The sequence below is a fragment of the Oxyura jamaicensis genome, chromosome 7 (genome assembly GCF_011077185.1).
Source record: "Oxyura jamaicensis isolate SHBP4307 breed ruddy duck chromosome 7, BPBGC_Ojam_1.0, whole genome shotgun sequence".
In the NCBI taxonomy this organism is placed as follows: Eukaryota; Metazoa; Chordata; class Aves; order Anseriformes; family Anatidae; genus Oxyura; species Oxyura jamaicensis.
In genome coordinates, this window is record NC_048899.1 from 19,634,754 (window position 1) to 19,646,778 (window position 12,025).

At 37.5% G+C, this 12,025-nt stretch overlaps 1 protein-coding gene across 8 annotated transcripts in view; it reads left to right on the plus strand.

The window, feature by feature from the left end:
* LRP2 (LDL receptor related protein 2) overlaps positions 1 to 12,025 on the plus strand; it is a 121,016-nt gene that overhangs the window by 19,794 nt on the left and 89,197 nt on the right. For all 8 annotated transcript variants that reach the window (XM_035332177.1, XM_035332175.1, XM_035332180.1 and 5 more), the window contains 3 exons: positions 2,312 to 2,419; positions 4,522 to 4,644; positions 7,203 to 7,319. In XM_035332177.1, coding sequence (XP_035188068.1) covers positions 2,312 to 2,419; positions 4,522 to 4,644; positions 7,203 to 7,319 — 348 coding nt within the window. The remainder of the gene's footprint in view (positions 1 to 2,311; positions 2,420 to 4,521; positions 4,645 to 7,202; positions 7,320 to 12,025) is intronic.

A 12,025-nucleotide genomic window follows, 5' to 3' on the forward strand; every position in this document is an offset into this window, starting at 1 on the left:
ACAGTCATACATGAGCTATCAGTCTGTTTAGTGTTTTTGTAGAGGTGTATCAGAGTTCTTTGCCTTCAGTTACAAGTAAGCATGGAAGATAAAATTAGAAAAGGCTAATGCCATAATTAAATGAATTATAACAGGTCTGCTGAAGAATTGTATAAGCAGACATTATTACAGCACTTACTGTATGTAGGTGTGAGAAACTTAAGCTCTAATTCTGTGAAGAATTACAGTGTAGGAGAACCGCATGCTTTGCAGATTTTCTGTTAACATTCAGTTACCATTTCTCATGCTGTACGAAGGCAGCTATGTTTATAATGTCTTCTAAAAAGTTTATCAGTGTTATCTCCTCATTTATATCACTGTAAGGATAGGCTTAAATGTAGGAACTTATTACAAGATAGGCAAAATAAATTAGCAGTTGTGTGTAATGCCTGAAGAAATAAATTGGCTAGTTTTTCTTTACAAAGTACAAATTATAGTGTAATTATTGCACATATTGCATGTTTATAAACCTCTTATTCACTAGAAACTAATCATGGATATGGATTTAATTCTGAATTGTAACTTCTTTTTAGGTAAGTGGCTATGAATATTCTTCTGGTTTTGAAGAGCAATATATGCTAAATATGCAAGTGGGTTTAGTTTTTACTTTATGTAATAATTCCAACTGATAGATGGTGCTTTATGCATTGTGTTCATTAGAGCTTTAACTGCTAATCTCATATGGAAACGTTACTTTGTAGGGTAAAATTCAGAGAGAGGGCCTGGGATTCCAGAGTGAACTTGTACATTCCTTCAGGGCAGTTTTGCAAGGGAGGTTGTTGTGTTTTAAAGGTAGTTGATAAGAGACCTGCACCACCAACCCCAGACCTGCACCACCAACCACCATCGTGCATTAGTCTATAGAAGGTATTTGGGCGAACATACTCCTGTACCACTCTGTACCACCATTTATCCAAGTGAAATTTTTGACCATTTGCAGGATACATTATAAATCAGGATGTCACTACCAGACAATCAGATTTGAACATTCCTTGCATAAAGTAGCTTGCCTGTATCCCTTAGGAATACATCACTTAACTGTGTTTATGTGACAGTGTTGATATGCCTGGTTTTACATGAAAGTTAGGGTAGCGTGTTATTTATTGTCATCATGAATTCAGAAAGTAGGTGATTGTGTTTTATATATACTGAGGTTATCTTCTCTGGACAAATCACTCAGAGTAATTGAAAGATGTAGTTTTATCATATGGTTATTAATTAAATCAGGAAACTTGTTTTTCTTCAGAGTTGGGCTTTGCTGCTACCTCATTTTTTTTTTCAGTGTTCCCGGCTCTGAGGTGCTGACAACAGATTAACACGAAACAGAGCTCTGTTGAGCCTAATTATGTTATAGCTCATTGTTTTGGGGACCTATAAAACTGTTCGCTCCCTTTTTATGAGGCTGTAGTCACGATGAAAGGCCATAAACAGTGCATTTGCTCTCTCCTATGGGACTGGAGATTTCATTAGACAGCTCTAATAAAGGCCTGATCCAGCTGCATTTACACTGGAAGTGAATGTTTCTTTATCAGGTCTTAATCCTTAGTAGGTCAAGTGGGAGAGAATAACAGCAGGCTAACTTTTATCAGCCTTAAATGTCTGAAAGCTTAATTTCTTTTAAAATTATTTGCTATTTAAATGATGACTGAAGACATGCTTTACTGTACTTCAGAGGAAAGACTTTAAATATTAGGGTGTTATAAACCAAAACTAAATAGAAAGCTCTCTATACTTTCAAGCAGGTCACTAATACATGGCTGCTAAAACAAGATTTCCACATCAAAGGGGGTTTATTATTATTGTTATTATCTACATAGGCTGTGGGGAGGACAACATATTTAGCATATTTGGCCCTTTGATATGTTGTGGAAAATAATCCCTTTCCTTTATGTAAGTCTCTACTGTCTGTGAATTTAAAATTGGAACATTCCTGTTAAATAGCTTTCTGTTGTATATGTTCCCCTCTAAGACCTTTTTTTTCCTCTCTTTTCTGTTTGGGTAATATATGAGTGTATTGAATTAGTTGGGAATGTCCTGTAAGACATTCTTCTTCTTCTTCTTCTTCTTCTTCTTTTTTTTTTTTTTTTGACTGTCCCAGTGCTTTTTCATACAGACAACTTCTTATATTTTTGTATTATAATAATAATCTTTTCTTCCCTTTCCATGCCATAAGGTTATGGATATACATACAGTTATTTGACAGGAATACACTCCAGTGTCTGTTTTGTTTAATTGGTACTGCAAACCTGCTTGTTACTGTGTTTTACCACAGGATGTGAGCGTGGGCAGTTTCGCTGTGGAAATGGTCGCTGTATTCCTGCAGACTGGAGGTGCGATGGGGCCAGAGACTGCTCGGATGATACAGATGAAGCTGGTTGTCGTAAGTGTAACAACTGTAGAGCAAATTTTGGTAACATAAGAAATACCGAGCTCCCAAAGTGCTCCCAACTGTACCTGTGGTACAAGAATGAACATTAAAGGGAAAGAGAGGTGGAGAAAAATCCTAGTTGTCTGAGATGACTACAGTCTGCTCAGTCCTGTGGAATCCTGAATATTGGATGTGCATACCAATACCACCAGTATCACCTGGGCTCCAAATTTTGGGAGCTTTGAGGCCCTAGACAATTAACTGTACCTACTGCACCTTAAGCAGAGTCTTAGATGTTTAGAGTGGTTATGTTGTCCTCAGTGTGTGCAACTCTGACAAAAATTGCATTCAGATGGGCTACAATGTCCAGGCAAAAAGACTCTTTCAAGATAAATATTAATATATATGTACATATATAGATATACACGTTACATATACACACATGCATATACATATATACATATATATATGTATATATATGTGTATGAGGAAATTCCCTCCGCAGTCTGTTTACAGAAACTTGCCTGTATTTATGTTCTGGATGCTAGTGTTCTTTGAGCTCTTGTGGTCTGGTGTGATTGTCAGCCCATTTACAGGTTAGGCCAGTTTTTGTCCCATAGCTTTATGTTGAATGCAAAAGACTAATTTATGTTGATTCTTTTTACACTGGATTTTTTCTTTGCTTCTTGACCCATATAATAATTGGAGGTCATTCACACAGCTTGGCAGGCTGATTTGTAGCCTAGCATTAATTTAGCTCCAAAAATAAGTGCAATTCTTAATGAAGAATTGCCTTGAACTGGAGGAAAGAAAAAAAAAAAAAAGGTGTTGTCCTATAGGTTACCATTTCAGCTTAGTTCTGAGCTGCAGGTGAATAGAATTGGTTGGGCTTGGAACAAAGGGGGGGTAAAATTTGTGTTGACTTTGTGAAAGCTAACAGAAACCTGACATCTACTATATTTTTCATAGCTATAAGCATGATACTGAATTGTTCTCATTTTCATGCATGTGATGAATTAGGAAGATGAAAATGAAACTTTACATTTTTTTTCAGTTAATTGTGCTTTTAAAAACAATGTGCTAGTGTGCTATAGTTAGTCAGGCACAAGTGTTTAGGAAGATAATTCTAAACTATTTAAAACTGGCCTATGGTTAAAATAATATTACAAGATTATTCTTTGGTACTCAAACAGGAATCCAAAAAATATACATGAAGTCGATTGTCTCTGGTTGACTTTATCTAGTTACTTTACCTCTACTATTATTTTGTACTTCTCAATCCTAAATCTACAAAGTGATTTCATTTTCTGCCTTGAAATCTTTTGTTTGCATTGATACATTTGCTTACATTTCATTCCGTGAGCACAAAGTGTTTCTAGATGACTTTGCAGCACAGCAAAAACATCATGATACCATGAAAAAAGATCATTAAGACCAGAGTCCTGTCTACTGGACTGTTTTGTGCCGGTGATTCTTCCCAGAAGTATTAACTAGGGGTGGAGCAAGTAAGCTGTAACATAGTTTCAAGCATTTATTTTGACCTTCGTCTCTAATGGCTCCCTGTTGCTCGGCTATTGAAAAATAGAGTGGAGCTGGGACAGCAGCATTCAGGTTGTTCTGACATGACCCTCACTTTTGCCTTATGAATTCATGTAGAAGAATCGTGAGCTTATTTTTGAAAGATCTTCCTACCAGGAATAGAGCATCTGGGATGGAGTGAGGGAAATTAAATGGATTTCTGTGAGCCTAGGGAAGCTGGCATTACTCCATATAGAAGTGCAGAAAAAGAGGCTCTGGCAGAGGACAGAGCCCCTGGCTTTTGCTATGGCCTGCCTTTTTCCATGGGAAGATGCAAAACTGAAGATCTGTACAAAGGAGTTCACTAAAACTAAAGTTTAGCTAAGTTCAGTAAAACTTCAGCATCCTTGTGCTGCACCCCCTCCCTGATCCATTCCTTTTCTTTGATTTGTAGTTGTATTTCTTTGGTTTGTTCATGTATTTAGTGGAAGTTAAAATCAACTGATACTTGAACCTTAAGTCTTCCTATTTATTTATTTACTTGAAAGTGCTTTCCCACGTTTGTGAAATGACTTCTTTATTCTCTGCTTACTTAGCACAACCTACCTGTGAGGGAAATCAGTTCCAGTGTCAGACTGACGGTGAATGTATCCCACACTCCTGGGTATGCGATGATGAGGAAGATTGTGAAGATGGTTCAGATGAGCATCAACAATGTCGTAAGTATTTAATATCTAATGTTATGCCAACTTCATGAAGTAAGAGATCATTAACATAACATATTGATAAAATACAGTAACAAGCCTGCTCTAAGTACAGCTTTACCAGAAGAGTCTCTCCAAAGTAGTTTTAGAAATTATATATGCAAATTTGCTATGTTTTATCTAAGAGGCATCTCAAAATATTTAAGTCTGAAAATTACTGATGTTTTAGTTAATTAAAAATAGGAAAAATAGGAAAATATACAGTGCATACTATTTTTGTGGCTGATACAGAATTTAGTAGTTAGAAAAATGGTGAAATCTACACATAATACCCTGATACCTAAACACTATCACAGCAAAAGCTGCTTCAGTCATTGCATAACAAAATTCATACTAGCATCTCAGAATTAAAAAACAAACAAAAAAACACCTTCATTTATTTGGAGAAGTTTTAAATTTATGCATAAAAAAGGAGTTATCAAGCAGTTAAAGTAAGCATTGTTAAAATTTCTTGTATCATCTTCAGAGACGCTATTTAATGATGCTACTATTGAAAATGACCAGAGCAGTTCTTTTCTTGTACTGGATGTATGAGAAGTGAGAATTCCTCCCTCATAGTGGATGGGAGGAATACTAAAACTTCTGGAATGGAAAGTTTATGGGATGAAAGTTTAGTCTGCTGTTATTTGGACAGCATCATCTTAGGACATTGTTCCTATTAGTATTTCACTTTAACGTGCTACACTGGTGTAAAACTGCAATTCGAACATAATTAATACACAGTGTTTAATGTTCTCCATGTATTTTAGCAGCCTCACTGCCATTGCTGTAGGCTTTTCTCTTTTTGGTATTGGTAGTAAGGTACATGTTGATTATAAACAATAACAAAACATGTTACTCTGATTTTTGAATTTAGTAACTAAGCAGTTTAAGAGCTGCATTCGGTTATTTATGTGCCAATGTAATGAACGGTGAACTGGGATGACTGTTGCACCACATTATATTCTCTGCTGCGTTGTGGCATGAAAAAGGAAGAATATGTGTTGTGGTGTTCTAAAGAATCAATTTGCTGCTACTTCTAGTATTAGAAGTTCCCTTAAGTGATAAGATTCATTTATTTTTCCTGTTTGGTTCTATGTAATTCTTGGATAACTTCTTTAAATTGCTTGAACAGCTCGGGAGTTGTTCAGTAACCCCCTTGATTAAAGGTTCACAGGTTTATTTTGGAAAATTTTTTCTCACAGCTTAGGTGCGTGCTTTTCGATCTTGGTATGTGTTCCCGCTAAGGATGGAAAAGTTGGAACTAAGGTGAACTGCGTTTTGCTTCCCTCTTCCTCTGGGAAGGTGTCAGCACAACAGCTGGTTGTGCGTTAACTAAGGAATCTGTAGAAAAAATGCAAAATGGTCAACAGCTCTAGGTTAACTTTTGAACAGGGTCACTGGAACACCGTTCTCCATGTACACGTTAATCATGAATGATTTGAAAAGTCTCTGTCAGTAATTACACAGCAGAACTGTGCTATTGCTGCTGTTTTTGAGTCATCTCCTTGTATGGGACTTTTTATCTCTATGCTTGGGAATGATAGAGGAGCTTTTATTTTTTGAAACTTCCAAAATCTTCCCTGAGAGCCAGCTGGCCAACAGATCTGAGAGTCACAAACACAAATAGAAAAATACCTGTTCTACTTTGCTGTATTAATGTCTTTTTTTTTTTTTTTTTTTTTTTTTTTCTGACACGAGTATCTGAGCTTGCTTTGGGAACACTCTTGAAAGGAGAAAGAATAGAGACCCCTGTAAAGCAGCAGACCAGATGCCAGCATATAGACTGGGGTGATGTGGAGACATAACATGAGTTTGGAAAGAACAAAAGTTTAAATGGCAGAAGGGAGAAAAAGTTAGCAGTGATTTTACCCTTCAGTTATATCTTCATAGACTCAACTTGCCTAAGAGGAAATGAGAGTGTAATTTAGCTCCAGTAGAATCAAGGTAGAATCATACAGTTTTATGTGGTTGCTTTTCACTAACATAGTTGTCTTGAGAAGAGGTAATCATTCCCAGCCCGCTGTTACCTGAGTGTTGAGGCCCTGGCTGTATTACAGAGAAGTGCCTTACCTCCAGCTCTGCAGTGTTTACGTGGTAGCAGTATAGCTGATTTCTTGTTTGTATTCATTATACTTGGGTAGTTGACCAAGTACCTGACAGGCACTGACAGATATTGACCCAGTAAACAAAATAACAGAGAATAACTTGACACAATGAGAACTAGTAGTTTAATCTTTTAGGCAGAACAATTACAAGGAGGTAGTTTTTAACCTGGAGGTCAACCTTGCTAGTGGAATGAAGCAGTAACGACACAGGCTACAGAAGGCCTCACAGAGTCACGTTATTTGCTATCTACTTGTCAAGCATTTTTAAGTTTACCTGTGCATGCAAAAATAAAGGAGGGGGGAGAAAGTCTTATGCTTGTATTTGTGAGAAGGATGGAGTAATTAAGAAAGGAAGAAGAAAAGTAGTTTTCTACATTAAAAACGCCTGGTTGAAGGAAAAACCTCATGAGTGCCTGTTTCTTGCAGCGGGAAGGACATGCTCAAGTCAGCAGTTCACGTGTTCAAATGGACAATGTATCCCGAGTGCATACAGGTGTGATCGAGTAAAGGACTGCACTGATGGAACAGATGAAAGAGACTGCCGTGAGTCTTAACCCTTAGCACTATATCTAGTTTCATCTCATCTCTCTGTGGCATTTTAATCAATTTGTAAGATTAAAGAGCTTGTTGATGGACAGGATGCCCACAATATGCTTCTTGTTACGAGAGTTTCATTGCAAATTCTTTTGTGTATTAGAGCTGATATTCTGATACAGGTTCATTATTGTAGAACTCAAATGCAAACCGCTACCATGGGGTCAAGACTTCTTGTTTGCCATTGTCTGAAAAATAATAAATATTGCATTAGAGAAAAACAACCACACTTAAATGGCTTAAAGCCTTGGGAGCCTTTGCATTTTTTTTTCTTATTCTGTTTGTATACCCTTTACTGAAATCAGTGGTAACTATAACCTGTACAGAAAAGTAGAATTTGATCCCAAATAATTTATTTGAGGGACTTAACCCTTTGAAAAGCATTTGTTTTGAAAAACTGTAGTTCCTCCTGGAAATGAAGCAGCATTGGATTGGACTGCATTCAGAAAAGCTGTTTATATTGTGCCAATGAAACAAAGATGGACAAGTATTTTTTTCCCAGTCTAACTTCCACAGAGTTGAGGCTGCCTGACTGTCTGGTTACAGCCTCCCTAGATCCTAGCCTAGATTGAGTACTGATGAAGAAGACAACTGGCCACAGAATCGAGCTTATATTTTTCAGAGATGCTTTTGCCTAATAGCTATGCAAGAGTGTGTATAACAGCATGTATGTTCATTGTTGATATCGAGGAAAATCTTTACATGTCATTCATATCAGCTGTTAGAACTTAGTATGCCTCTGAGAAAAAGGCCAAACTCTAAACTTTGATCGGAAGCAGATCGGAAGCAGATCTAGGGGGGGGGAAATAGAGGTTAGCATGATAAAGAATAGATAAAGAAGCAAGAAACGAGTTGTTAATGGTTCTGCTTTGAGCAAAAAGGGCATATGTGCATGCCGTGTAAAGGAAAACTGGTATATTACATGATTAGCCAACTGCTAGTGCATTTTATCCCTGACTCAAAAGTGGCTAAAAATGTGTGCTCTTTAAAGTGAAAGGTGATTTAGAACTAAATGATACTTTGGAATAAAAGGTTGCTGAGACAGCCAGCTTGGAACTTTTCCATTAGACAGACCCACAGCCAATTTTTAAGTCACCAACACAAATGGCTAAATGCCAAGATACAAAGTACCCCATATCATTGCTGGAAGAGTATCTTCTGTAGCTTGGTATTTCTCTCTTAAATTTCAGAGACAAAGAGATTCATAATTTAATTTAGCAAATGTATTACACATGAAAAAAAATCTTGAAGATATTTGTTTGAAAATTGCATTATCTATGAAAAAAGTTCCTCTTAAAAAAGTTCCTCTTAAAAAAGAGGAACTGCTCAGCACCTCTGAAAAGTCTGTAAGTGGTCTGTGAATAAGGTATGAAATAGCCAAATGAAATGATTATTATAAAGCAGTAAATCTGTGACAGACTGGGAGAGGAGTCCTAAAGACAATGTCAGAATTCTTTCTTTGGACTAGAAACCACATGAACTCGTGAAAATTGAACTGCACTTTTTATTTCATGCTTAACATTCTCAGCTAAATAATTAAAGAGGCAGTTTGGAAAGGAGTCTCTGGATACCTTAATAGTGCTCTGCTGCTGTGTGCTCCAGTCACTGCTGCATCAGACAGTAGGCCCCGTGACTGTTGTGAAGGCAGAATATTTAGCCCCAGGGAGAGGAACTGCCTCATATCAGTCAGCAGCCACTACTCTGTTTTATTAGAATATGTGTTGACAGTCCTAAGAAGAATGACTGGGACTTGGAAAATTAGAAGTTGCAGTGTTGGACTAGTCTAAAGAAATGTGATGGTGCTGAAGACAGGTAAGTCAGGAAGACTGAAATGACAAGACCTATCTTTGCAAGGCCTGACGTTTTAGACAGAAGCCATAAGACAAAATGAATTGTTGGGTAACTTTGTGATTAGCTGTAGAATAGAAATTAATTTAAGTATTAGGCTTTACTGTTTTAAAGCAGACTTCAGGACTTGCATTGAACGTTAATTTTTCCCACTGTTACTATCCATTTCCCTTTCTACTCTATTTGATATAAACAAATACAAGAGAAGTATCCCTGTTTTGCTCTCTTCCTTTATCACTATTTTTCCCTTACCACGTGATTTAACAAATAAAAATGAAACCTCCAGGAACTATGGAAGAAAAAGAGCTATTTAAAATTGATGCTATTATTTTACGGAGCATCACAGAATGCAAACTTGTATCTGTTTACTTATGCCTTGCACTCACTGATCTTTCTGGAAGCAAATTTAAATTGTAAAGAAGATAAAGTTTTATTGCTGAATAAGTTACATTATTTAAGAAACTAGTCAATTGCAAAATGTCACCAATATGAAGTAACTCAACAATTAAACAAGTAATAAAACAGAACAAGGGGATTCAGAGCCTTAGTCCATTTTACTGCTAATGGGATTAACAGGAAGGGAAAACTCCCCATGCAGAGGCTAAGATAAACATCAGAACAATGTTTCAGCTATGGGTCATATAATTAGTGCATTGAAGCTGTTTCAATTTCATAAAATGATTTTTAAAAAATTTCTATTAAATATGTGTATCAGGTTGCTTTTCCAGCTGTCTTAGTATTGAGCAGCTAGCAAATACTTCCATTTTAAAACTTCAACAATGCAGAATCAAGTGACAGGCTATTTAGGGTCACAAATACTTCTTTGTAGTAAGCTACCAATACTGACATTACTTTACTGTATTATGTACTTCATTTCTTTCAGTTAAAGGTAGAATTTTCTCTCCTGCATCAGCTTTGCAGTTGAAAAATGAAAATCCCAGCCATGTCCAATTTTTGTCTGCAGTGGCTGACAGAATACAGCTCTGAATTCACTTCCTGAATACAGCTTTGGTGGCTGAGCACTGTGCTGAGCCCAGGAGGGAGAAAGAGGAAGTTTTTTAGTAATGTATTTGTTGAGGTTGATCGGTTGAGTGCTGGGCCAGAAGCTCTAGATTTTTGCTTCTAATTTGGATGTTGAGTTGCTGCCATTGGTCAGCTGCCTAACCTGTTAATTCCTGCCTCTTGTTTCCTGCACTCAGTAGCTGTTGTGGTCAGGAAGTGGGCAGTCAGGTCTGGGATGGATTTGCAGAGATGAGGGTGAAGGTGAACAAAGATCAAGAACTGAAGAGATCATAAGGGATGTAGCCCAAACAGGAAGAAAAGGACTGTGGTCAGAGGCTAATATTCTTAAGTTGGACAAATTGTATATAACTGCTCCAGGATAAGGCAAAAATTCAGGCTGAATGAAATATCTGCACCAGGGAGAGTTTGGGTAAGGGAAGAAGTAAAACTGAAACAAGGTAAGAAGGCAGCAAAAGGTTATAGTGGCAGGGATCAAAATCAGGAATTAAGGCCAGAGACAGGGCTCTCAGAGCATCACTGCTATGAACTCTGCCTGATACCATGTGGCTCAGAGGAGGCTTGGGCTTGGGGTAAGTCCTGCTCTTAGTGTCTGTTAGCTCTCTGGGCAATGATGTGCCCACTGTGAGAGGGTGACTCATGGCAGTGAATCAAAGAGTTTTAATCATTTTAGTTTTGTAAAATGTTCGGAAGTTTTGCTGTGGAAAAAAAAAAAAAGACACCTGTAAGTAGGAAATTGCCCTTTGATTTTCCTTTATCCTTCTTGGAACATGGATTGGATTTACAGAAGGTTATACTTCCTACATCTCTGTATGACAGAGAAGGGTGTCTGCTGAATCCAATACCAACTGCAGCTGTTTCCTCTTACTGTTTTTGCATGGATGTATTTCGAGCTTGCAGAACAAAAGTGTTAGGCAGAGAGCAAAGTGACAGAGCTTTGCAATTCCTGTGACATGGCTTTCAAGCATCTTCCACGTGCCATTTAAATGTGTTTGCAACTGTTGCCCCAGACCAGGTTGTGGGTTACAAGGAGCAAGGTGTCTCATCCGCCATTTGTGCTGGTATCTACTAGTTAATCATATTTTGCACTGAAGTGCTGGCATATTACAGGGAGAGACTGCAGAGAAGTATTTTGGCTAAGAAAAAGAGATGTCTCAGAAGAAGAGGAGAAAGAGAAGAGCTCACATTCTGCCTGCACACTGGACTGAATGTAGTTGGGTTTCTCCGTTTCCACAAAGCTTGTATTTATCTTCTAAGAACGGTGATCTCAAGGAAAAGATCTCCTCTTTTCAGTTCTCTGTAATAAGCCACAGATTCTTGGAAGGAAAAGACAAATGAAACAGTGTTCACGTGAAATGGAGGCTCTTCACAATTAAGGCATGGTGAAAGAAAACACTGTATTTTCCTGTCAGTCCCTTCACTTTTCATCCGAACCCAATCTTTAGTCTTATGCTGCAGTCTCTTTTCCACTCTCCACTCTTCTACGGCTGTATTCTGACTTCTGTAGACGCAAACTACGGACCTTATCCCTCTTTTAACTGAGAACCTTATCCATCCTTTTCAACTCTTTCTAATGCACCTGTCAAAAAAAGCTATGTGTTGGAGTCCCTTGAAGAGAACCCTTCTTTTGGCTTTTTTTGTAGTTCCAGGTCATGCACAGAGGTCTGACACTTTTTCCATGCATACCCTAAAGTAGAGACAGCATGACCAGCTTCTCTGATGAGCATCACTTCTTGCATAGGTCATGTTTTTTTTTTTTTTTTTTTTTTTTTTTTTTTTTTTTTTTT